General features: G+C 40.5%; 1 protein-coding gene and 1 long non-coding RNA gene across 5 annotated transcripts in view; both read right to left on the minus strand.

Annotated features, from left to right (window-relative positions):
* Positions 1-9617, minus strand: part of PDSS2 (decaprenyl diphosphate synthase subunit 2) — a 306042-nt gene extending 296425 nt beyond the window's left edge. For 2 of the 4 annotated variants that reach the window (XM_053590489.1, XM_053590490.1), the window contains exon 1: positions 8983-9617. In XM_053590489.1, coding sequence (XP_053446464.1) covers positions 8983-9275 — 293 coding nt within the window. In that variant the 5' untranslated portion in view covers positions 9276-9617. The remainder of the gene's footprint in view (positions 1-8982) is intronic. The other 2 variants (XM_053590488.1, XM_053590487.1) reach the window with 2 other exon arrangements.
* A 2902-nt stretch (positions 9618-12519) lies between these two features.
* Positions 12520-27639, minus strand: part of LOC128585405 (uncharacterized) — a 33119-nt gene continuing 17999 nt past the window's right edge. The window contains exon 4 of the long non-coding RNA XR_008380046.1: positions 12520-12765. This is a non-coding gene — a long non-coding RNA (uncharacterized LOC128585405). The remainder of the gene's footprint in view (positions 12766-27639) is intronic.

Genomic DNA, 27639 nt, shown 5'->3' on the forward strand with positions numbered 1-27639 from the left:
ACTCATTGGCTACCTCATCTCTGCAAGTCTTTAATTTTCTCTAGAGAAGGGTCTTCTCCCTCCCCGTCTCTATGGCATACCGTTCACACACAGTACAGCAAGTAGTAGCTCAAGGTACTATAACTACATGAATGTGTCCCATTTTTTTTTTTTTTTTTTTTGTAGAGACAGGGTCTCACTTTATGGCCCTCGGTAGAGTGCCATGGCCTCACACAGCTCACAGCAACCTCCAACTCCTGGGCTTAAGCGATTCTCTTGCCTCAGCCTCCCGAGTAACTGGGACTACAGGCGCCCGCCACAACGCCCGGCTATTTTTTGGTTGCAGTTTGGCTGGGGCAAGGTTTGAACCCGTCACCCTCAGTATATGGGGCCGGCGCCTTACTGACTGAGCCACAGGCGCCGCCCGAATGTGTCCCATTAAAGGGAATTTCTAACATTGATAATTGCTAACATGCAGGTACTTATAATATGCCAGGTACTGTTCTAAGCATTTTATATTAACTCATTTCATCTTCATTAAACCCCACGATATAGGTATGAATATTATCCTTATTTCACAGATGAGGAAACTAAGCTGTAGAGATGTTAAGTTAGGTTTGTGAAATCACAAAGCTTGGTAGAGATAGAGCCAGTATGTGAACCCAGTCTGGTTCCAGAGCTCATACTCTCTATACTTTCTCTCATAAATTCCTGGACATCAGCTACTGTGTCTTATTCTTGTTTGTACACACCCAGGCCCAGAGCACCTCAAATATTTGTAGAATGAATTAAAATTTATAATTTTCTCCCAGTCATCCAAGAAAAAGTTCTTCATAAGCAATGTAGGCTTCAGTCAGTAATTACAGAACTGAATCCAGAAAGTGTCTTTCATAAACATGTAAGAGACTAAAACTAAATTTCTAATAATAAATTCAAAGAACTCTGAAGAATTTCACCATGTAGAAAAGACTAATAACCTTCTAAGGTAGCCAAATAACTGTAGTAAACTCAGGAACAAAATGTCTCTACCAGCGAATCAATAACCCCAAAGAGAAGAGACTAAATATCACAATTTGTCTCTAATAGCTGCATACTAAATTAATCTCATTAATCTGAATCTGAAATAGAGAAGAAAGTGTTTTGAAGGCAAAAGCAAAAACAGTATTTAAACAAAAACTTCATTCTAAAAGCCAAATCTCATTAATGTACACAGCTATGATTTAATAATAAAAAAATAAAATAAAAGCCAAATCTGTCGAGAATGATCAACAAAAATAAAGCCACACTACTCAAATAAAGCCACACTACTATATTTACATAACAAAAAATATTTCACCAGTTCTATATTGTAAAAAGTATTAGTCATCACATTTGAAATGATCCTACATATGATATTAAAAGCACTCAAGTTATTGACAGTAGGTAGGATATAAATTTACAAAAGCTACAAGTACTTAATTTTAATGATTTATACAGAAATTTAAGTGATTAAAAATTTATATATTATATATATGTGTATGTATGTACACACACACTTAATTAGAGAGGTAGTAATGTAGCAATTACAGTGCAAATTGCACTTGGAGGAAGGAGGCCATTGAGGCCCTGTTGCTACCTTTAGCTTCTCCCACACTACCAATCTATGCCACATACCTGGGCCATCCTACATAGCTCCCTGTCCATCTTGGACAAGTCCACAACCCCTCATCCAAAGCCTTTGAAGCTAAATTAAATGTCTTTCAGAATTCAAAATTTTTCAGATTTTAGAAAGGTGCATTTTATCCAACACTTCAACAGGAATTAGAGCAGTACCTTGTAATCAAATGCATTAATATTTCTGCAACAAAATGAATGAACATTCACATTAGTGAGATAGAGACTATAAATAGTCTCGCATCAGTTCAGATTCACAAATCTGAAAAAAACATTGTTTTCTGACCTTTTAAGATTTCTAAATTGTGGGAAAATGTATTCCCACAATTACCAAACTGCACTCAAACTGTTCGCTCTCTGCTTTAGACTGACAATGGCCTGCCACATTCATTTACAACACTAATTTCTAGAATAGTCTAGAATTGGCAACACCACTGGAAAGCAATTAGTCAAACGGGAACTAAAGCCCAAAGAGATCAAATGACTTTCCTGGGGTCACGTAGAAACACAGAGGTAAACTGGTCTCCAAGATCTACTATTCTTGTCTGTCTGTCTGTCTCTCTCTCTTTCATTCTCTCAATTTGAAGCAGGTTTTTTTGCTTTTCAAAATAAAAATTACAGAAAGTTGGAAAAATAGTATAGAGTCCTATGTATACTTCGCCCAGCTTCATCCAATGGTGATATTATTTATAACTGTAGTCAAAAACTTGACATTGACACATTAGTGTTAACTGCACACCTTATTCCATTTTCAGCATTTTGTGTGTATGTGTACGTCATTCGATGCAACTTGATCCCATGTATGGATTCATGTAACCAACATCACAAAGTCAAGACTTCCCAACTGTTCCTTCACCATGATGTTCCTCTTCGTACTTACCCTCCTCCCTACTCCCCACACTGTTCCTGACTCTAGAAAACACTTCTTGTTCTCCATCTCTATAGTTTTATCATTTTGAAAATTATATAAATGTTACATGCACAGAATCACAGAATAAACGTTTGACATCAGCTTTTTTTAAAAATTGTAGTAAAATACAGATACATAAAATTTACCATCTTAACCATTTTTAAGCATATAGTTCAGTAACATTAAGTATATTCACAGTGCTGTGCAACTTTTTTATTTTGCAAACTAAAAGCCTGCACCTAACAACTCACTGTCCCCTCCCACCAGTCCCTGGCAGTCACCTTTCTGTTTCTACATTCTGCTGCTCTAAATTTGACTCCTCTAGACAAAATGCTAGATAATTATACTAGTGAAATAAGCCAGTCATGAAAGGATAAATGCTTTTTTAAAAAATTCTGGTAAAATACAGATACATAAAATGTACCATCTTAACCATTTTACAGCATTTATCCTTTCATGACTGCTTATTTCACTAATATAATTGTCATTAAGATCCATCCATGCTGTAACATGTGTCAAAATTTTCTTCCTCTTAAAGGCTGAATAATATTCCATAGTATGTACATACCACATTTTGTTTGTCCATCAGTGGACACTTGGGTTGCTTCCACTTTTTGGCTACTGTGAATATTGCTGCTATTAACATGGGTATACAAGTATCTCTTTGAGACCCTGCTTTCTTTTCTTTTTGAGATGGAGTCTCATCCTGTTTTCCTGGGTAGAGTGGCATGGCATCATCATAACTCACAGCAACCTCAAACTCTTGGGCTCAGGTAATCCTCCTGCCTCACCCTCCTGAGTAGCTGCGACTACAGGCACCTGCCACAATGCCCAACTAGTTTTTCTATTTTTAGTAGAGACAGGGTTTAACTCTTGCTCAGGCTGTTCTTGAACTCCTGAGCTCAAACAATCCACCTGCCTAGGCCTCCCAGAGTACTAGGATTATAGGCATGAGACACAATGCCCAGCTGAGACCCTGCTTTCAATTATTTTGGATATATACCCAGAAGGGGAATTGTTGGGTCATATAATAACTCTATTTTTAATTTTTTGAAGAATGAGATAAAACTTTTCTCACTCAAAATAATTCCACTGAGATTCATTCAACTTGTATCACTGGTTCACTTCCTATTATTAAATAGCATTTCATGATTATATATCTACTACAATGAGTTCAACCATTCACCACTGAATGACGTTTGTGTTGTTCCAGCATAGGGCTATTACAAATAGGCTGCTATAAACCTTAGTGTATAAGTTTCGATATGGACATAAGTTTTCATTTCTCCGGAAAAAATGCTCGGGAGTATGACTATTCAGTTATATGGTCAGTGTATGTTTAATTTTATAAGAAATTGCTAAGTTGTTTTCAGAGTGGCTGGAAACATTGTATACTCCCTTCAGCAATGTATGAAAAATCAAGTTTCTCTGCATCCTCATCAGGACTTCATATTGTCAATTTCTTTTTAATTTGGCCATTCTGACGAGTGGGCAGTGGTATCTCACTATGCAATTCTCTAGTAGATAATAATGTTGAACATCTTTTTACATGCTTATAGGTTCTTTATGCCTGTTTTCTAACTGCATTTTTATTTTTTACTATAGTGTTTAAAGAGCTTTATTCTGGATATAAGTCCTTCTTTGGATATGGCTTGCAAAGATTTTCTCCCAGCCTGTGGCTAATCTTTTCATCCTCTTAAATGAGTCTTTCACAAAGTTTTAAATTTTGATGAAGTCCAATTGTTCTCCTATGAATTAAGTTTCTGGTAATGCATTTAAGCTATAGGTCCTGAAGATGTTTTCCTGTGTTTTCTTCCAAAAGTTTTATGCTGAAAATTTAAATCCATTTTACATTGATTTCAAAATAATCCATTTTACATTGATTTTTTTTTAATATGGTGTGAGGTTTAGGTCAAGGTTCACTTTTTTTGCCTAAGATAATAATAATGTCCAACTGTTCCAGCCCCATTTGTTGAAAAGACTATCCTCTCGCCACTGAATTGCTTTTGTACTTTTGTTAAAAATCAATTGGGCATACTTGTGTTAGTCTATTCCTGGATTCTCTATTCAGTTCCACTGATCTGTCTATTCCTCTGCCAATACCACACTATTTTGATTAATGTGCCTATATAGTCAGACTTAACAGCAGGTAGAATGATTCCTCCCCTCTTTTTTGCAAGATTGTTTTAGCTATTCCAGCTCTATTCATGCTGCTCATTTTATTACATAGCTTAATCATGTTTTTTAAGGTTCTTCCTAGCACTCTGGGAGGCCCAGGCAGGTGGAGTGCCTGAGCTCACGAGTTTGAGACCAGCCTGAGCAAGAGAGAGACCTTGTCTAATAAAAAAAATAGCCAGGCATCGTGGCGGGCGCTTGTTGTCCCAGCTACTTGGGAGGCTGAGGCAAGAGGATCACTTGACCCCAAGAGTTTGAGGTTGCAGTGAGCCACAGCAACCACAGCACTCTATTGAGGGCAACAAAGTGAGACTCTGCCTCAAAAAAAAAAAAAAGAAAGAAAGAAAGAAAAGGAAAGGAAAAAAAGAAAAAGAAAAAAATAGAAAAAAGAAGACTGTAGTTTATTCACACAACAGAATGTCATACACTGTGAAAAAACTAATGAAATACACTTAAACACACAAGATGAATGAATCTTAGAAACAATTATGAATTTTATTTATTTATTTTAATTGAGACAGAGTCTCAGTAGCATCACAGTTCACAGCAACATCAAACTCTTGGGCTTAAGCAATTCTCTCTTGCCTCAGCCTCCCAGGTAGCTAGGACTACAGGCACCCACCACAACACTCGGGTTTTTTTTGTTGTTGTTGTTGTCATTGTGGTTTTGGCAGGCCCGGGCTGGATTTGAACCCGCCAGCTCTTGGTGTATGTGGCTGGTGCCCTAGCCGCTGAGCTATGGGCCCTGAGCCGGAAACAACAATGAATTTTAAAAGACAAGTCACAAAAAGCCATATCCAATAAACTACAATATCTATAAAATTTTTAATGCGTGAAATTAAACATGTTATTATTATTTAGGGAAACATCCATGTAATTTTAAAAAGGAAAATTTTTTGGAAAAAAAAAGTATGGTAGGAGTCAGATACACAGCTTCAGCAGGATTGGTAGTTATAGTTCTTAAGTTCAATAGTAGGCTTGTTAGTTTTTTTTTGTTTTTGTTTTTTTTTTGAGACAGTCTCAAGCTGTCACCCTGGGTAGAGTGCTGTAGTATCATAGCTCACAGCAACCTCTAACTCTTGGGCTTAGGCGATTCTCTTGCCTCAGCCTCCCAAGTAGCTGGGCCTACAGGTGCCCACCACAATGTCTGGCTATTTTTAAGAGATGAGGTCTTGCTCTGGCTCAGGCTGGTCTTGAACCTGTGAGCTCAGGCAATCCAACCCACCTGGGCCTCCCAAGTACTGGGATTACAGGCGTGGGCCACTACGCCCGGCCCCCAAGGCTCATAAGTTTTATTAAGCTTTGAAACACACACATATAGGGCAGCGCCTGTGGCTCAAAGGAGTAGGGCGCGGGCCCCATATGCAGGAGGAGGCAGGTTCAAGCCCAGCCCCGGCTAAAAACTGCAAAAAAAAAGAAAAAAAAAAATACACATGCATAGGGGTGTGTGTTTTGAGTGTGCATCATCTAAAATCTCTAGAGAACTAACATTCTAGCTAATAGGACAAGTTTGGCCCAAGCATAAGGTGACTTTCCTGGTAACTCAGAACAATGGCAAGAAATAATCTCTTCATCATTGCTATTTAACTTTTGAATGAAGAAAATGACAGGTGTCTCATTAAAAAATTAAAGAGGGCAGACAAGGAAAGAGGATGTGGCTAAAAAAAGGGCAACATGAGGGGCGGCACCTGTGGCTCAAAGGAGTAGGGCACTGGCCCCATATGCCGGAAGTGGTGGCTTCAAACCCAGCCCCAGCCAAAAACTGCAAAAAAAAAAAGGGGAGGGGGGCAACATGAGGGACCGGTGTAGTGATGAAAATGTTCTATATCTTGACTGTATCAATGTAAATGTCTTGCTTATGATATTGTAACATAGTTTTGCAAGATGTTACCATTGGGAGAAACTCAACTAAAGATGTGTCTGTATTATTTTTTCCAACTTCATGTGAATCTACAACTATCTCAAAATAAATTTAATTTTTAAAAACTCATTTTTGGGGGTGGTGCCTGTGGCTCAGTGAGTAAGGCGTTGGCCCCAGATACCAAAGGTGGAGGGTTCCAACCCAGCCAAACTGCAACAATAAAATATCCAGGCTTTGTGGTGGGTGCCTGTAGTCCCAGCTACTTGGAAGCCTGAGGCAAGAGAATCACCTAAACCCAAGAGCTGGACGTTGCTGTGACCTGTGACGTCACGGCACTCTACCAAGGGCGATAAAGTGAGACTGTCTCTAAAAAAAAAAAAAAAATCATTTTTTGTCCTGGATTTCTCCAACTTGGCACTCTTGACATTTTTGGGTACATGATTCTTCTTGTGGATCCATTCTGGGCATTGTAGGGTGGCATCTCTGTCCTCTACTTACTAAATGCCAGTTAACATGCCTCTTTTTGTGACAACGAAAAAAGTCTTCATACGTCGCCAAATGACCCCTGGGAAACAAACTGCCCCAATTGAGAACCACTGATCTAGTCATAAGAGCCAAGTAAATTATAGAAATGTTTCTATTTTAAGGAGACTAAAGAGATATGACAACTAAATGCTATACCTGATCCTAGGCTGGATCCTGTACTGAAGAGGAAAGAATGCTATAAAGGATGTTATTAGGTCAACTAACAAACACCAAATACAAATGGTAGATTAAAGTACTGTATTAATATTAAATATACCTAAGAGAATATCTCTGTGCTTAGGAAAGACATACTGAAGTATGTAGGCATAAAGGACCATGATGTATGTAACCCACCCTCAAGTAAATAAAAAAATAATTTTATACACACATACACACAGAGGGTGCCAAAAAATGTATACACATTTTAAGAAAGAAAAACATTGTATTAAAACTGTAATACTCAATATATACCAATAACACATTTTATCTTGTATACTGATTTTTTTTTTGAGACAGAGTCTCACTTTGTTGCCCCTGGCAGAGTGCCATGGCACATAGCTCACAGCAACCTCAGAGTCCTGGGCGAAAATGGTTCTCTTGCCTCAGCCCCCCCACTAGCTGGGATTACAGGCACAGGGCACAACACCTGGGTATTTTTAGAGATGGGGGACTCACTCTAGCTCAGACTGGTTTGGAACTCAGGAGCTCAGGCAATCCTCCACCTTGGCCTCCCAGAGTGCTAGGATTACAGGCATGAGCCATGGTGCCTGGCCCTTTGTATATTGATCTTGTATCTCTTGTAACTGCTGATGTCAAATGTGCCTTGAGTATTACAACTTTAACACAGTTTTTTTCTTTCTTAAATGTATTTACATTGGTGGTGCCAATAGCTCAGTGGATAGGGCACCAGGCAAGTATATCAACGCAAGTGGGTTCAAACCCAGCCCAGGCCTGTTAAACAATGACAACTGCAACAAAAAAATAGCTGGGCGTTGTGGTGGGCGCCTGTAGTCCCAGCTACTTGGGAGGCTGAGGCAAGAGAATCGCTTAAGCCCAAGAGTTAGAGGTTGCTGTGACCTGTGACGCTGCGGCACTCTACTGAGGATAACAAAGTGAAACTGTCTCAAAAAAAAAAAGTGTGTACATTTTTTGGCAGCCTCTGTATAGACATGTAAATAGGATATAGGAGTATACGTGTATGTATACATGCATGTATGTAAGTATGTATGTAGTCGGTGAATCTGATAAAGGGTATGCAAGTGTGTTCTCTGCACTGTTTGTTCTTGTAACTTTTTTGTATATTTAAGTTAACTACGAATCGAAAGGTGTGGGTTTTTTAAGTGAGAAAAGAGTTTTATAAGCGTTTTTAGAGCAATAGTCCAACATAAGTGATAAAAATCCCAAGAGGATAATGACTACTGCCTGGATAAATTCAAGCCCTGGACATTCATTGGAAAGAACTGTCCAACTTCAGCCTATCTCTCCCTCCCCACTCTTTCTGAAAGTGATCCCTTGAACGCTGTATAATTGAAAATTAATCTATCCCACTTTCAAAAGACCGTTTCTAGGAAATAACTCAGACCTACACAGAACCCTGCTCTATTCCTCCACAAATCACTGAAGCGTCTTTACACTCAATAATTAAGAAGCAAAAAAGAGAAAAACGTGTGCAAATGTTTCTCAAAAGAAAGCCACTTACGCATTCAGCTGAACAAGAATGTTAAGTGGACTAGACAAGACACATGCCGAGTGTCTACGATTGAGGGAAGGAAGGGGTAAAAGGATCCAGAAACCAGTCTGAGTGAGATGGGATAAGTGTGCCAGCCAGAAAAAAGGACTCCAGTGAGTGCGAGTGTGTCAGCGAGAGAGGGTAGCTTACCTGGCTGTGGTAAGCAGAGGGTGCTGAGTCCCCACCAGCTTCCGCACCTGCATAGCGATGTTGCTGAGTTCGTCACTCAGCAAGCAGCGGAGGCTCATGAAGGACGTGGGATAGCCCACGATCTTCTCTGCCTCGGAAACCACCTGGTTCCAGTGGGTCGGGGACCTCGAGGACTGACCGCGCCTGGAACCTATTGAGGAGATGGTGTCGAAGGACTGGGACCACCACCGGCGACGCTGGGGACCAGAGACTTCGAGATAACGGGGCAAGCACAGCAGCTGCCGAAGGTTCATGGTTTGAGTCTGGCGGGGTCAGGGACCTGGAGGTGTCCGGAGGTGGCTCGGAAAACAAACCAGGGACAGAGGAGAAACTTGCAGAAACTAAAAGAAAGCGGCGACTCTCAAACCTCATAGGAGGGTGGCTTCTTGGAACTGTGACCAGAAATTCCCTCAACTGCTGCTTTCTGCAGCCCAGGATAGAAGTATACCAACCCAAGCTCAGCACTGCCCCCGACCACCGGGGTAGAAACCACGGCCACTTTCTATATGGAGGGCGCCATATTAGAGGCGTGGAATACGGCCTGCCGTAACGATGGAGACGAGCTGTCAAAGGGCAAAGAATACTCCCCACTTTACGGCTTAGCCCAGAGCGCCTTGAAGGGGCAGGGCTTTGGAGGTGAGCCCCCGGAAGGTGAAGTTCAGCTCCTCCTACCCGGTCCTCCAGCCTTGCGCTGGTAGGTGGCGGTTAGGATAGGTTGTGGGCGGCGAGTTGTACCCCTGCACCAGAAGTCTGGGCCGAGTGTGGATTCACAGCGTTCCTGGCGCCCAGGGCAGAGTGGGCGTGCGTAAATGGTGTTTGTGTCATGAAGAAGGGTACCTACCAAGTTCCTGTTTCAGGCCACCGGCAGGGAAGCACGACAGGCGGAGGCGCTCGCTCCTCCTAGAAGCCTTTCGTCGCTGCCCGCTGCCGGCTTCTGGCCGGCCCTCGTGTTGCGTGGCTACTGGAGCTCTGGGCCACGGTTCAGAGGTGGAACAGAAAGTCCAGGTGTGGGACCGTGCCCTCAGGCCCAACCAGACCGAAGGCGGCGTGGCGCGGAGTAAAGGGGTCCGTTTCCCAAGGGATGTCCTCAGACTCACGTTCGAATGTCTAGCTTATTGGCTGAGTCTTTGTTTCCTCATGTACAACCCTGTGGCAGAACGACCCGTGCCTCCTTCCCAGGGATGCGGAGAGGTTGCAATGAAAGGTTGCCTGTTCCCTGCCTCTTTTTTACGCCTAGCCCTGGAGCTCTGCTTCCTATGAGGAGTTCAAAACAGAGCCGGGCGCGGTGGCTGACGCCTGTAACCCCAGCACTTTGGGAGGTGTAGGTAAGGAGGATCGCTTGAGGCCAGGAGTTGGAGACCTCCCTCCCCTACAAAAGATTCAAAAAATAAACTGCTTATGGTGGAGGACCCTCATCCCACCCCACCCATACACACCTTGTGCTTCCGACTTGGAGACTACAGTGAGCTATGATCAGGCTTCTGCACTCCAGCCTGAGCGATAGAGTAAACCCTGTCTCGAAAAGAAAGCCCTATCACCGAACTGAGTGCTTTTCACATAATTAGTTCATGTATTTGTTTATTAATCCTGAAAATAACCTCGTTAAGTAAATAAGTTAATAATAAAAGATATACACTCAGCTTTTATACTCTTAAAAGTGGCTTGTGGGCGGCGCCTGTGGCTCAGTCGGTAAGGCGCCGGCCCCATATACCGAGGGTGGCGGGTTCAAACCCGGCCCCGGCCAAACTGCAACCAAAAAATAGCTGGGCGTTGTGGCGGGCGCCTGTAGTCCCAGCTACTCGGGAGGCTGAGGCAAGAGAATCGCTTAAGCCCAGGAGTTGGAGGTTGCTGTGAGCTGTGTGAGGCCATGGCACTCTACTGAGGGCCATAAAGTGAGACTCTGTCTCTACAAAAAAAAAAAAAAAAAAAAGTGGCTTGTAGAACTTTTCAACTTTCAAAATTCTTCCAAATTTGTTGTTGATATTTCTAAAATTAGCCTAGTGCATAATAATGAACCAGACCTTTGAGCTACATGTAAAAATTGGAACTTAGAAAAGCAAATTAAAGGATAATGTTCACCTTGAAAAAAATGCTTTTCTCTACAAAAGTTTTAGCTTCATAATCATTTTGGCAAAATTTCCTTGTGATTTAAAAATTCGGTTTGGCAGGGTGGTGGCTCATGCCTGTAATCGTAGCGCTCTGGGAGGCCAAGAAGGGCGGATTGTTTGAGCTCACAAGTTCCAGACTTACCTAAGCCAGAGTGAGACCCCCATGTCTAAAAATAGCCAGGCGTTGTGGTGGTCGCCTAGAGTCCCAGCTACTTGGGAGGCAGAGGCAAAAGATCGCTTGAGGCCAAGAGTTCGAGGTTGCTGTGATGCCACGCTCTCTACCAAGCATGACAAAGTGAGACTCTTGTCTCTAAATAAATAAAAATTTGGTTTCATTTATAAAAATTCAATTTAGGTATAACTTTTCAGGGACATATTTTAAATTTGAATTATGCTTATAAGTATTAAACACAGTGTATGCCCTCAAGTAAAGTAAGCTGAAGTTTGAAAATAATTCCTGTGAAAGAGATAAACTCTTGGCAATAAAATTCAGATCGTTATTAATACTAGAAGAAAATAAATGCGGAGAGTGAGATAACTTACCATTTCAAAAAGTTCCAAGGCCTGAGCTTCTGGGTTATCCAAGGTGAAAGAAGTCATGAAAATATGAAGAGAGATAAAGACTGAATGTAATAAAAAAAAAAAAAAGAGTGAATGTAATAAATATATTATTGTGCACCTGAGGCTGTTTCTTCAGTGTCATGGTACGGTAAGGCTAACTTTTCATGCAATTTCCTTAATATCAATTCACAGCATGTACTTTAATTTCTTCACAGAAGCCAAGTGCATTATTCTCTGGTCATACTCTATTAACCAAGTTTTTGATTATTCATGGGACTTTTGGTCCCATTTACTTTAAATAATCATCACTTTCCTTTGTACTTATAGTTAAAAGGTTGCATTGTACCTAATGATAATCATTTTTTAGAAGGTTAAAGTGGTATTTGTTCTTTAATCTTCCAGATAAATATATAATTCCTTAAAGTCTTTATGATTAAAGAGATTTCTGAATTGCTAGTGACTTTTGGAGGAGCAGGGCAGGGGAGTGTCTGTGATTCTGCCCTTCCTCTGCCACTAACAGTCATTTTGAGAATGTCTATGGACATGTGCATAAAGAAAGAGTACAGCAGAGTTTTTCAACTTTGGCATTATTGACATTTTGGAACAGATCGTTCTTTGGTGGGGGAAGAAGGTCTGTCCTGAGTGTTGCAGGATGTTTTAGTGCAGCCCTGATCACCCACGAGATGTTAGCAGTCCCCTTCTCCAAGTCGTGAGAACCAGATGTCCCTAAACATTGTCAAATGTTTACCCTTAGGGTAGGGGGAAATATTGCCTACTAGAATATAGGGAAATGGGAGATGCTGAAAGAAAAAAGCAATGTCCATCCATACTTTATTCCCACAAAGCAGCAAAAGAGTTTCTGAGTGTGAGTAGCCCTGTAAGCTGGGGAGTGGTTACACCACAATCTGTGGAAACTGTTAGACAAAACAGGGACTTCTCCTTGGCATTGTGGTTGTTCTGAAGACAGACACTGACAAAAGATGGGCCTGGCGTTCTTCGTCTTTTTTTCTCAGGACTCTGAGGCTTGTGAAGTTTTAGTGGACTTCCCTTTCTGGCCGATCCGCATTCTGCTGACCTTAAAAGAACTGAGGTCATATTTGATGTTCTTTTATTTGACTAGAAACCCAAGTCAACCTTTGGACATACAAAGTCTTAACAAGGATGGTGATGATGAGGCTTTGGCATTTCCATGATTAGGTAAGTGGAAATAGAGATACTGCAGCCACCCTTCTTTGTCACCCTCAATACAATAACTTATTGTTTATCCTGAGAGATCTCTTCTAAAACCTGGCGAAAGCATCCTGGTCTATCTAGGGGCAGGATGATAAAAGAAGGCAAGCCATCAGACTAACAAAAATCCTAAAGTTTGACCACCTACTTGGTTGGCAGGCTGTGGGGAGGACACATATTGTCGAAAATGCAAAATGGTATGGCTCACGCCTGTAATCCTAACACTGTGGGAGGCCAAGGCAGGTGGATTGCCTGAGCTCACAGGTTGGAGACCAGCCTGAGCAAGAGCAAGACCGCGTCTCTAAAAGCAGCCCGGTGTTCACTTGAGCCCAACAGTTTGAACTTGTTGTGAGCTGTGATGCCATGGCGCTCTACCAACGGTGACAAAGGGAGACTGTTTCAAAACAAAAAGACAGAAAATGCAAAATGGTACATAGCACCTATGGAAGGGAAATTAATAATCCCTACAAAATTACCATATATATCACCCTTTGATCCAGAAACTCCAATTCTAGGAAGCTATCCCAAAATACAAAGTGACTTATACGCGGGTTATTCATTGCAGTGTTATTTTATAATAGCAAAAGACTGGACCAATCCAAATAACCCCAAGTAGGAGACAGGTTGAACAAACTTGGGCAGATCCACACAGAATGAAACACACTATACAACTGTGAAAAAGAATGAGGGCCACCTCTCTGATAGGGAGTGACCTCCAGAATATACAGTAGCTTAAAAAAAAGCCCAAGGTGCTTTTTTTGTAAGCTAGATAAACCATGGATAAATACTTGCACATACTTAGAATGGGAAGAAAGATGTAGAGGAGATAAGCATAGAAGCTAGGCTACTCTGAATATACCTTGTCTATACAACTTTGATTTTAAAATCATGCATTTATTTTACACTATTATTCAAAATAATTTTAAATCCAAAAGAAAAATTCAATTCCTAAAATTGGAAAACAAACTGAAGCAAAACATACAACTGTATATTAGTTGCCTCACCACACCACTTGTTTACTTAACAAATGACTTTAGAAAATAGTATTTTCACTGTGCAATCATAGTAGAATATATTCTCATGGTAAATACACCTAGAAAGAAATCTTAAGCTTCAATTAATAGTCTTACTGCTAATAGAAATATAGATACCATTATATTATCTCAAATTATTCTCGTATATTATAGGTAAAAACAATTATTAGAGTTTTTGAAACAATGATTTTCAGACCAAGTAGAATCCATGTAATATGAAAGTTGAAGTGAAAATAGCATAAACTTACGATTTTTTTCTTTTCGAAATTGTGTTTCTTATATCCTAATGAAAAAAGTCTTACATTTATTGAAGGAAAAAAAGAAGCATTTATTTGCTTTGTCCCTTGAAAAGGCCTAGACGTAATGAAAATCTTGTAGTAATAAGCACCTTTAGCATTCATATTGTACTCTCAATAAATTCATTTCCAAAGGCTCTTTGGCAGAATGGCAGATTTTAGTATGGAGCAAGAAATGTATATGATGAACCTGGAACACTTTTTGTGCCAGAAATCAAGGAAGCTATTAAAGTCTAGCAGGGGTGTTCAACCTTTTTTTCCCTCTGCTACACATTAGAACAATGGTTCTTAACCTTCCTAATGCTGCGACCCTTTAATACAGTTCCTCACGTTGTGACCCCCAACCATAAAATTATTTTTGTTGCTACTTCGTAACTGTAATGTTGCTACTGTTATGAATCGTAATGTAAATATCTGATATGGAGGATGGTCTTAGGCAACCCCTGTGAAAGGGTCGTTCGACCCCCAAAGGGGTCATAACCCACAGGTTGAGAACCACTGCATTAGAAGAGTTATCTTGGACCAAACATTACATACACAAACACTCATGAAAGCTAATAAGAAAAAAAAAAAAAGCCCAGGCATAATTTTCATGATATCCAACACTACACAAGAAAAAAAAAATCCTTACAAAATCAGCATGTGGCTGGCGGGCAGCCAATTGGACACCCCACTCTAAAGTGACTCTTTACACAAAAGGATAAATATAAAGGAGCTTCCACTGGCTGAAAAGAGGACAGACAATCCAAGCATCAAAAAAAAAACTAAGAATTATAACTGATTGGAATTCAGTGATTAATATAAATCTACAAGTTCATTATTAGATGTAACTAGGGTAATACTCTGAATATTTTCAGTGCAATGAAAGAATTAAGCATTTATCCTGCATTTCCTGTACGAGTTATATTTAGTGGTGTCTTAGCCTGGTTTACTCCCTTGAAAGCTGAACCTGAGAAAAGGACTTGCTTATTAGGTAATATATTTGGGACAGTGATCTCAGGAAACAGCAGTGAATGAGTAGGGACAGGGAAACAGGGTAAGTCAATGCAGGGGTGCTCTCCAGTCAGTCATCACTGTGGGCAATGAGGCTTTGCGCCATATACAGTGTACTTCATAGCTGTCAGCTTGATGCCAAAGGAGAGCAGCTATTTACCATCTCCCATCTGCCACTGGTCCAAGTATCCCCTTGGGTACTTAACCCCTTCATACTTCCAATCTGTCCTATATGAGTGGAGACAAATAACACCATTCCCCTTGTGGAGTCAGAAGAGCTCGGGTAGAAGGCGAGATACATGCAGTGCATGTGAGCAGAGGTGCTTCCCCATTTCTCTGCTGTTGCGATGGCCATAGTAAAAGATGGCCTGAGAGGATGCGAAACAGGAAACAAGTCACTTCTACTGCACTATCTAAATAGCCCAAGTCGATGAGGGAATGTTGTTCTTTATTACAAAAAAAAAAAAAAAGCAATCCCATTGAACAAAAGAAAGAAAAAGTATAATGAGGCAATCACCACTTTCTAATTCCCCATGAATTATTTGATTCAGGCAACAGTCATCAATAGAGGAGAGAGAGGCAGTGAGAACCTTTGCAATGGAGGCCTTGGGCTGATACCACCTGCAACGACCAGTCTCAGCATCACTGAGAGTGGGAGTCCACACACAGGTGCCTCCAGATGGGCTATTGTATGAAGTACACAACACTATCAAAGAAATACTTTACCAGAATAGTTCAATCTCCATCTCAGCAAGTTTTTAGGACTGATTTCCTTCCAATCCTCTAGACACATAGGTGGTTGTAGAAACAAGAAAAATGGCATCAGAAAGAAGCCAACAACCAACCTGTAAGCCAACTGCCTGGGTACCTTTAACAGGACAAGTGAGTAAAGAGGAAGTAAAGGGACTCCTCTAGATTGAAAGACTTTAAGAGCTGTAACAAACGCGTAATGTGTAGACCTTGTGTGGATTCTCATTCTAACAAACCAACTGTTATCACATGTGGTGACCTTCACTTGTAATCCCAGCACTTGGGGAGGCCGAGATGGGAGCATTGCTTGAGGACAGGAGTTTAAGACCAGTCTGGGCAACAAGGCTCACAGCAACCGCAAACTCTTGGGCTTAAGCAGTCTTCTTACTGTAGCCTCAGCCTCCTAAGTAGCTGAGGCTACAGGTGCCTGCCACAACACCCGGCTAGTTTTCTTCTATTTTTTAGTAAAGACAGGGTCTTGGTCTTGCTCAAGCTAGTCTTGAACTCCTGAGGTTAGGCTATCCACCTGCCTCAGCCTCCCAGAGTGTTAGGAATACAGGTGGGAGCCAAAAAAAGATTTTTTTTAATTAGCCAGGCATGAGGCCAGGCATGGTGGCTCATCCCTGTAATTCTAGTACGCAGGGAGGCTGAGGAAGGAGGATCGCTTGAGCTCAGAAGTTCGAGACCATCCTGAGTAAAGGCAAGACTCTGCTGTGGTGGGTGCCAGAAGTCCCAGCTACCAGGGAGGCTGAGGCAGGAGGATCACTTGAACCCAGAAGTTTGAGCATGCTGTGAGCTGGGCTGATGCCATGGCACTCTAGCCTGGGCAATACAGTGAGACTCGGTCTCAAAAAATAAGAACCCCATGGTGGGTTTTGCCTATAATCCTAGCACTCTGGGAGGCCAAAGCAGGTGGTCTGCTTGAACTCAGGAGTTCGAGACCAGCCTGAGCAAGAGGGAAACCCCATCTCTACTAAAAATAGAAAAACTAGCCAGGTGTGGTGGTGAGCACCTGTAATCCCAGCTACTCAGGAGGCTGAGGCAAGAGGATTGCTCAAGCTCAAGAGTTTGAGGTTGATGTAAACTATGATGCCACGGCACTCTACCCAGGGTGACAGAGTGAGACTCTATCTCAAAAAAAGTAATAATAATAAATAAATAAAATAAAAATTAGCCAGCCATGGTGGTAAGCACCTGTAGTCCCAGCTACTCAGGAGGCTATGGCAGGAGGATTGCTTGAACCCAGGAGTATGAAGCTGCAGTGAGCTATGATGAGACCACTGCACACCAGAAAAAGAACCGGTCTCTAAAAACAATTATTTTAATTTTAACTCTTTTTTTTTGGAGACAAAGTTTCACTTTGTCACTCTCAGTAGAATGCTGTGGCATCATAGCTCGCAGCAACCTCAAACTCTTGGACTCGAGTGAATCTCTTGCCTCAGCCTCCCAAGTAGCTCGGACTACAGGTGTCTGCCACAACGCCTGGCTATTTTTAGAGATGGGGGTCTCACTCTTGCTCAGGCTGGTCTTCAACTCAGGCAATCCACTCGCCTCAGCCTCAATTCTAACTCTTATATGTGAGTTCTAAGACATTGAAAGCAGTTTGAATACAGTTCAATATATTAAATAATGCAATGAAATTAATTTTATGTGGGAATCTGTAAGAAAACATCCAGACTTTTAAGCGATACATACTAGAATATAAAAGGATAAAATAACAAAGTCAGAAATTTGCTTTAAAAGACTTAGGAAGGGAAAAATAGATGAAACAAGTACACTAAAATTGAGAAAGTCGTTGATTCCAGATTACGGGCATAGGGTATTGATTTTGCTATTCTGTTTGGGGTGTTTTTGAATGTTTTTTTAATAAAAAAAATTAAAGAAAGCAAATGTCCTCACTCCTATTTTACAAATAGAAACAAATCAAATGACTTGTCCAAAGACAAAAAGGTGGGAATTGGTAGAGGCAGAATTAAAGCGAAATTGTCTCACTCCTTCCCCTGTGTCCTGTTGCCTTCAGAACTAAATGCGCTTTCTTTATTTGTTCATTTATTGTACAACCTCGAATACACATAACTGCTTCCTGACACAGTCTCATCGCTGGTCCGTGCGTTGCTCTTTTATGTGAGAGTGTGTGGCCACCCGCCCAGTGATCCCTGCCTCTTCATGTTCACAGCCTAAGTCCTCTTCTGCATTGTCCCAGGGTTGGTCTGTGTGACCAACAGCATCCAGCAGAAGTGATGGTATGTCACTTCTGATATTAGCTAAAGACATTGCTGCTTCCATCTTGGGCATTCTCTTGCTCATTTTCTCTCCATCTCTCTGCCTTCCTCCGTCCTTCCCTCTCCCCTTCCTCATTGCTTGCTGTGGGGGAAGCCACATCATGAGCAGCCCTAGGGGGAGCCCGACGCCAAAACTGCTTCAGAGACCGCAGCCCGGACTGTCAACTTGACTGTAATCTCATGAGACTCTGAGCCAAAATCTCCCAGAGTTCCTCCTCCAGGTGTGGTGAAATAACAAATGTTTATTGTTTAAATTTCTTCTTTCTTTTTTTTTTTTTTTTTTTGTAGAGACAGAGTCTCACTTTATGGCCCTCGGTAGAGTGCCGTGGCCTCACACAGCTCACAGCAACCTCCAACTCCTGGGCTTAAGTGATTCTCTTGCCTCAGCCTCCCGAGTAGCTGGGACTACAGGCGCCCGCCACAACGCCCGGCTATAAATTTCTAAATTATGAGATAGTTCATGCTGCCATAATTTATAATGCTAATACAATTATCCACTAATATTTCTATAATTTAATACACAAAGTGAACATACAACTAACACACGAACTTCTGTCCATGTGCTCTTCCTCCATCCCGTTCCCCTTATTTCCCTGACCCAAGATTATCTTTATCCTGAATCTTGTAGTTATCATTCCCATCACTTTTTAAAAATATAGTTAATAATATATGTATTTCAAAAAAAAATAATAATCAAAATAATAATAAGTAATATATGCATTTCAAAAAACAAATCACTTTACAGTAGTTGGTTATTGTTAAAAAGAAGGTTCCATTCTAGATGTAATTTTCTGGGCCTTTTTTATTTACTCAACTTATTTTGCTGAGATTCACCCATGTCAGTGTGTACAGTGGCAGTTCATTTGTTTTGACTGCTGTATAATACCTGTTGTGTGAATATACCATACTACCACACTTTCTTCAATCTCCCATCAGCGGACATTTGGATTGGTCCCATGTTTTATTCTATTACAAGGATGCATCTGGAGGCCCTTGTCAACCTGTTCTTGGTTCTTGGTTGACAAGGGCCTCCAGATGCACATGTCAAGAGTTTACATCTAGCATTGGAATTGCAGGGTTGTGGAGTATATGAATAGTTGTTGATAGTGCCAACAAGCTTTCCAAAGTTTCTATACCATCTATATTTCTACCAGCCTTTTATGAGAGCTCCTATAGATCACACCCTCTCAACACTGGATAGGGTCAGACTTCTTAGAAATCTCAGTATGGTATACCATTTTCCCTATCAATAGGAAAATTGCTGGATACTTTTATCTTGCAGATTGGCCCTTAAAGGTGATGTGGGAAGGTATATATAACTAGTATTCTTCATTATAATTTTTCTCTTTGGTTTAGTTTTTAAGTCTTCTCTTCTAAGACCCTTACTCATATCCACAATAGTCTTTTTTTGCCATTCTCTTCTAATGTTTTAAGTGTTTGACCTTAGAAAAACTGTAGTTAGGGAGGAAATGGACCAAGACCAGCTCTCCATTTTTCCAGTTTCTCTCCCTACAGAGCAATAGTGTGGAATTGACTAGCTGTACTGCTAGTTAATTTCACACTAGGATTAGCTCAGTGGGAGAAGAAGTTGGTTGGTCCTTTTCTTTTACAAAGACTCTTTCCCAGGGTCTATTATCTTTTAGACACTTGGAGTAAAAAAAAAAAAATCTGCTGAGAAGGTTTTTATTTGAACATAGGCAATATTATAATGGTCAGCCATCTGGGTTCTACAGCCCTGTCCTAGTCATTTCACCTCTCAGAATTTGAAATTATTTCCCCATAAAACAAAAGTAGATCATCTCTTGGGTTCACGTAAGTGCCAAAATGTTTTTATTCCATTAACACAAAATTATCTAGTAGACTGGTTTGGTCCTTATGGTCATTTAATTCTGCATACTCCCTATCTTTCCCACCCACCCGCCACACACAACCTAATTGATCTTGGCATTAGCAGAGGTTGAAACTTGAAGCCCATAAGGAAGATTTTGGGCTGTATCATGCTTCTTTAATGGTTTTGTTTGCCTCTGCATCCCCAGCACTCAATACCATGTCTGCTGAAGAATAGGCACCACATAAATATTTGTTGGTCAGTTGAATGAATAATTAATTAATGGGCTATGTCTTTGTTCACCATTCCCAGCTCTCCTCCACGTCACACTCAAATCCAGAAGTTATTTGAATTGTATTTTATTTATGATGAGAAGATCAAGAAGCACAAAATAGAGAATGTCTCCATCCCTACAAGTTCAGCTAGCTCGCCATTGCTGTTCAAATGTTTCTCGTGAAAACCAAAGTCACCACACACCCAACTGAATCAAAATGTCTGGGTTTGAGGACCAGATATCAGTGTCTTTAAAATACCCTCAAAGAGATTCTAATATGCTGCCGGGTTCAGAATCACTACTCTAGAAAAATTATAATCTAGTCTTTTTTCTATCATTGCTTGGTGCACATTCTCTCTCTCCCTCTCTAGCTCCATTTTCCTTCTTTTATTTCTTTATTTCTCACATATTTTAAAAGAAATTTTGACCAGACTACATTTCCTGTGGTGTTAAGAGAAATTCTGATAGGATTGTATGTACAGAAACACCCTCCTTTTGTTGGACAGAATCCACACAGAGGTAATATTTGGTAAAAGGGAGTCAAGATATGCAGCATTTATTACATGTATAAAGACTGACAACTTCAAATTGTAGAGCTGTCAAGGCATCTTATCAGTAACTGTTGCCCTATAGCAATAAATATAACCTCCTAAATTGCAAGAAATTTATTTTCTCTGTCTCAAAAACACGGTTTTCCTCTAAAATTGGAAAATAGGTCGTTCAAGGATGGATGTTTGTATGGGTGAACAAACAAATCAATCTGGTCAGTTAATTATAAGAAATCATTTTCCAGCGATTTAGTGAAAAAAACTCAGTCAAACTGTACTATTCATAAGTTCAATGACCCATTCAGTTGAGTCCAATTGAAGTCCCATGTAGACTCCCCCTAATTCCTTTCTAGATATAGCTACCAATTTAGTTACCATATTTAAAGCCTATTGTGATATAGTTCATAGGTAAATGGACTTTTAAAAACTATTTTTTCCAATTAAAGCAATGTGTGTGTGTGTGTGTGTGAGAGAGAGAGAGAGAGAGAGAGAGAACACTCCTTTATTAACCTTGGCTATATGGAAGCAGTGATAACAACTTCCTGGGCTGCAAAGAATTTGCAGAAGACTGTCTGAGAAAATCAGGTGGTTAGGGCAAATCATGTAAGGTCATTGCCCAGAAGCTGACACTCATACAAGAGAGATGTCGTTGTCAACTACTACAGTGTAAGAGCTATTTCTCAGATTTGTCCTGGTTTAAATCAACCAGAAGAGCTTACTCGGATGTTTTCTGTCCTTTGAAATCATGCCATAAATAAACATCTATAATAAATACATTTGAACATTACAGGACTGTTATGACTATGTTGGGAGTAATAGATTTGAAGTTCATGACAAAATAAAGGGATTATGCTGATGTTAGAGGGAATAACAGTTACTTTATTTTTCTAAAAATAAAAGAAACTGGGTCCCCAAAGTCTAAGCAAAGAATAACTCTGCAAAACATGCTCTTCCCCTGGATAGTGACAGAGCTTGGTGATTAAGGGATTAGATGTAGGAGCCAGACGCCCTGTATTTGAATCCCAGCTTTACTACTAACCAATAGTGCAACATTGGGCAAATTATGTAACCTCTTAGTCCTGTAGTTTTCTTATTTGTAAAATGGGAGGAACAATAACACCTATATCACTGGGTAATTTAAAGATTAGCAGGAGTTCATAAATATAAAGTCTTAGATCAGCACCTGGCACATAGCAAGCTTATAACAGGAAACCTCATTATTATCTACAATTCAAGAGAAGGGCCTCTTAATTTCAAATCAATGAACACAAATAACTATAAAGCGCTTTTGCTTCTTACACCTTTAAGTTACAGCTGTTTCTAATTCTAGAACAAATCACACAATTTATCCACGTAGAGTAAGCATGCTGTGTTGCTTGTGGGTATTATGGTGGTATTGTTTTAATAATGTTCCCAGTTGTGTGGCTTAGAACTTCACTATTGCAGACATCTTTTGAATTAAACTTCTTTTGCAGTAGCCTCTTAGTGGCACATTTATAAAATGGATTGTGTTTTCTCTTTTTCTTTTTTGAAGGCAGTCTCACTATGTCACCCTTGGCAAAGTGCCGTGGTGTCACAGCTCACAGCAACCTCAAACTCTTAGGCTTAAGTGATTCTCCTGCCTCAGCCTCCCAAGTAGCTGGGACTGCAGGCACCCACCACAACACTCACCTATTTTTTTGTTGTAATTGTCATTGTCGTTTAGCAGGCCCGGGCTGGGACTGAACCCACCAGCCTCAGGGTATGTGGCTGGTGCCATAACTGCTGTGCAATGGATGCCAAGCTTCTTTTTACTTTTTATTATAGAAATTTTTAAACTTCAGGAGGCGGAGCAAGATGGCAGCCGAGTAACAGCTTCCTTGCATCTGGGCACCGTGAGTCGGGGGAGATAGGACTCCAGGCATCTCTGGCTGGTGGGAACTGCCTATCATCACTCCTATGAGGCTACAGGGAGTCAGCGAGAGACTTCTGGACCCCAAGAGGAGGACTAAAACAGTGGAAAACCGGCAAGTGGTCGCGTGTGTTCAATCCGTCTAAACCCGCCCACAACTGTAAGTTCAGTAGCAGCGAGACTGCAAACCAGAAAGGCCTTACCTGTGAACTGTTTTGATGTCCTTGGACTTGGCACTGAGTTGAACTGCCTTGGGGAAGGCCTGAGCGGGAGTGTGGAGAACTTTGGCCGTTGTCTAGGGCCCCAGTCTGAGCCGCTGAGCCAGACGGAGCTAATAGTGTTTGGCGGTGGGTCACACGGATCCATTGTCAGCAATCTGCCCCGGCAAGCTCCGCCCTCAGGGTCACAGAGCTAGAAACGGGTGGGAGCTGGTAACCCAGCAACCAAGTAGCCTAAGGGTGGGGTCTGAGCCGCCTTGCAGCCCTAACCCTCAGGGGCAGAGTGAGACCGGTTTTGGCACACTGAGTAAGTGGATAGCCACTTCAGCAGCGATTCCAGCAAGAAAGCTGGGAAAGCTTCTGCTCAACAAGTTTACAAGTTCGAAGTGCCTTTTAAGTAGGCTGAAGAGAGATTCAGGGTGTCTACCTGCTGGGGTTTGAGTAATCAGCAGCCTCCAGTCGTATCTGAACTGTGACTAACATCTCATACCCCAGAAGACCACGTGTTGCCCAGACAATATTCAATAACATATACAAACTGTTTTGTTTTTGGTTGTGTATTTTTTTCTTTCTTTTTTTGCTTGGTTGTTTTTTTTGTTTGTTTATTTTAACGTTGCTGATATTCTTTTGTTTTTTTAATTTCAATCTTTTCCACACAGATCCCTTTTTCTTTCTCAATTTTCCTAGTTTAATTATAATTTCCCATTGCTGCTTTTTTTAATAACTTCAACTTCATTTTTGCTAGTGTTTCTACCGATATAATTTGGTTTTTCACCCAATTTTATCCCTGTAAAGTTTTCTGTTTGCTTCTTTTGGTTTGATTTATAGCATTTTTGTCTTTCCTCTCTACTTGGTGGAGGTGGGGTACTGTGTCTGATCAGGTTAGCAAAGAGCTGCTGACCTCAAGGGAACCACGCAACTGGGCACCCCCAGAAGGTGGGGTTTTTTAAGGTTGTGTCAAAGTACCCTACTGTACACCTATATTGCCCTGTCTCCCTCTTTCTGTGCCTCTCTTCTTTTTGTCAATATTCCTTATACCCACCCCCTCTCCTTTCTCTATCTTTCTTTTTTTCTTATCACTCGGTCCTCCTTTCTTTCATCCCCTTTTTTTTTGCTCTTCAACCTTCTCACCCTTCTGGTCCTGTAACCTTTAGTCCACAGGCACAAGAACTTAAAGAGCAAGAGGAAGTGAAAGGAAAATTAGGGCAAGCAAACAGATAAAAGAAATCACTCATGAGGAAGAATCAGCAGAAAACTCCAGGCAACATGAAGAACCAGTCTAGAACAACCCCACCAAGGGACCATGAGGTAGCTACTGCAGAGGATTCCACCTATACAGAAATGTTAGGAATGACAGAAAGGGAATTTAGAATACACATGTTGAAAACAATGAAAGAAATGATGGAAACAATGAAGGAAATTGCTAATAAAGTGGAAAATAACCAAAAGGAAATCCAAAAACAGAATCAAATAAGAGATGAACGATATGAAGAATATAAAAAGGATATAGCAGACCTGAAGGAACTGAAACAGTCAATTAGGGAACTTAAAGATGCAATGGAAAGTATCAGCAACAGGTTAGACCATGCAGAAGAAAGAATTTCAGAGGTAGAAGACAAAGTTCTTGAGATAACTCAGACAGTAAAAGAGGCAGAAAAGAAGAGAGAGAAAGCAGAACGTTCACTGTCAGAATTATGGGACTTTACGAAGCGTTCCAACATACGAGTTATAGGAATTCCAGAAGGGGAAGAAGAATGCCCCAGAGGAATGGAAGCCATACTAGAGAATATTATAAAAGAAAATTTCCCAAACATCACCAAAGATTCTGACACACTGCTTTCAGAGGGATATCGGACCCCGGGTCGCCTCAACTCTAACCGAGCTTCTCCAAGACACATTGTGATGAACCTGTCCAAAGTCAAGACAAAAGAAAAGATTCTGCAAGCTGCCAGGAGTAAGCGCCAGTTGACCTACAGGGGCAAATCCATCAGAGTTACCACAGACTTCTCTAATGAAACTTTCCAAGCAAGAAGACAATGGTCATCTACCTTTAATCTACTTAAACAGAACAATTTTCAGCCCAGAATTCTGTACCCTGCTAAGCTAAGCTTCAAAATTGACGGAGAAATCAAATCATTTACGGATATACAAACATTGAGGAAATTCGCCACAACAAGACCAGCTCTACAGGAAATACTTCAACCTGTTCTGCACACTGACCACCACAATGGATCAGCAGCAAAGTAAGAACTCAGAAATCAAAGGACAGAACCTAACCTCCACACTGATGCAAAAGATAAAACTAAGCAATGGACTCTCACCAAATAAGACGAATAGAATACTACCACACTTATCCATTATCTCAATAAATGTTAATGGCTTGAATTCCCCACTGAAGAGACATAGATTGGCTGACTGGATTAAAAAACATAAGCCATCCATTTGCTGTCTGCAAGAAACACACCTGGCTTCAAAAGACAAATTAAAGCTCCGAGTCAAGGGTTGGAAGACAATTTTTCAGGCAAATGGAATTCAGAAGAAAAGAGGAGTTGCAATCTTATTTTCAGATACATGTGGATTTAAAGCAACTAAAGTCAAAAAAGACAAAGATGGTCACTTTATATTGGTCAAGGGAAAACTACAACAAGAAGACATTTCAATTCTAAATATTTATGCACCCAATTTAAATGCTCCCAGATTCTTGAAGCAGACCTTACTCAGTCTGAACAATATGATATCTGATAATACCATCATAACAGGGGACTTTAACACACCTCTTACAGAGCTAGACAGATCCTCTAAACAGAAATTAAACAAAGATGTAAGAGATTTAAATGAGACCCTAGACCAACTATGCTTGATAGACGTATATAGAACACTCCACCCCAAAGATAAAGAATATACATTCTTCTCATCACCCCATGGAACATTCTCCAAAATTGATCATATCCTGGGACACAAAACAAATATCAACAGAATCAAAAGAATTGAAATTTTACCTTGTATCTTTTCAGACCATAAGGCACTAAAGATGGAACTCAACTCTAACAAAAATGCTCAACCCCACCCAAAGGCATGGAAATTAAACAATCTTCTGTTGAATAACAGATGGGTGAAGGAAGAAATAAAACAGGAAATCATTAACTTCCTTGAGCATAACAACAATGAAGACACAAGCTACCAAAACCTGTGGGATACTGCAAAAGCAGTTTTGAGAGGAAAATTCATCGCTTTAGATGCCTACATTCGAAAAACAGAAAGAGAGCACATCAACAATCTCACAAGAGATCTTATGGAATTGGAAAAAGAAGAACAATCTAAGCCTAAACCCAGTAGAAGAAAAGAAATCTCCAAAATCAAATCAGAGATCAATGAAATTGAAAACAAAAGAATCATTCAGAAAATTAATGAAACAAGGAGTTGGTTTTTTGAAAAAATAAATAAAATAGATAAACCATTGGCCAGACTAACTAGAAATAGAAAAGTAAAATCTCTAATAACCTCAATCAGAAACGATAAAGGGGAAATAACAACTGATCCCACAGAGATACAAGAGATCATCTCTGAATACTACCAGAAACTCTATGCCCAGAAATTTGACAAGGTGAAGGAAATGGATCAATATTTGGAATCACACCCTCTCCCTAGACTTAGCCAGGAAGAAATAGACCTCCTGAACAGACCAATTTCAAGCACTGAGATCAAAGAAACAATAAAAAAGCTTCCAACTAAAAAATGCCCTGGTCCAGATGGCTTCACTCCAGAATTCTATCAAACCTTCAAGGAAGAGCTTATTCCTGTACTGCAGAAATTATTCCAAAAAATTGAGGAAGAAGGAATCTTCCCCAACACATTCTATGAAGCAAACATCACCCTGATACCAAAACCAGGAAAAGACCCAAGCAAAAAGGAGAATTTCAGACCAATCTCACTCATGAATATAGATGGAAAAATTCTCAACAAAATCCTAGCCAATAGATTACAGCTTATCATCAAAAAAGTCATTCATCATGATCAAGTAGGCTTCATCCCAGGGATGCAAGGCTGGTTTAACATACGCAAGTCCATAAACGTTATCCACCATATTAACAGAGGCAAAAATAAAGATCACATGATCCTCTCAATAGATGCAGAAAAAGCATTTGATAAAATCCAGCATCCTTTTCTAATTAGAACACTGAAGAGTATAGGCATAGCTGGCACATTTCTAAAACTGATTGAAGCTATCTATGACAAACCCACAGCCAATATTTTACTGAATGGAGTAAAACTCAAAGCTTTTCCTCTTAGAACTGGAACCAGACAAGGTTGTCCTCTGTCACCTTTACTATTCAACATAGTGCTGGAAGTTCTAGCCAATACAATTAGGCAAGACAAGGAAATAAAGGGAATCCAAATGGGAGCAGAGGAGGTCAAACTCTCCCTCTTTGCTGACGACATGATCTTATACTTAGAGAACCCCAAAGAGTCAACCACAAGACTCCTAGAAGTCATCAGAAAATACAGTAATGTTTCAGGATATAAAATCAATGTCCACAAGTCAGTAGCCTTTGTATACACCAATAACAGTCAAGATGAGAAGCTAATTAAGGACACAACTCCCTT

The sequence above is a fragment of the Nycticebus coucang genome, chromosome 5 (genome assembly GCF_027406575.1).
Source record: "Nycticebus coucang isolate mNycCou1 chromosome 5, mNycCou1.pri, whole genome shotgun sequence".
Taxonomy (NCBI): domain Eukaryota; kingdom Metazoa; phylum Chordata; class Mammalia; order Primates; family Lorisidae; genus Nycticebus; species Nycticebus coucang.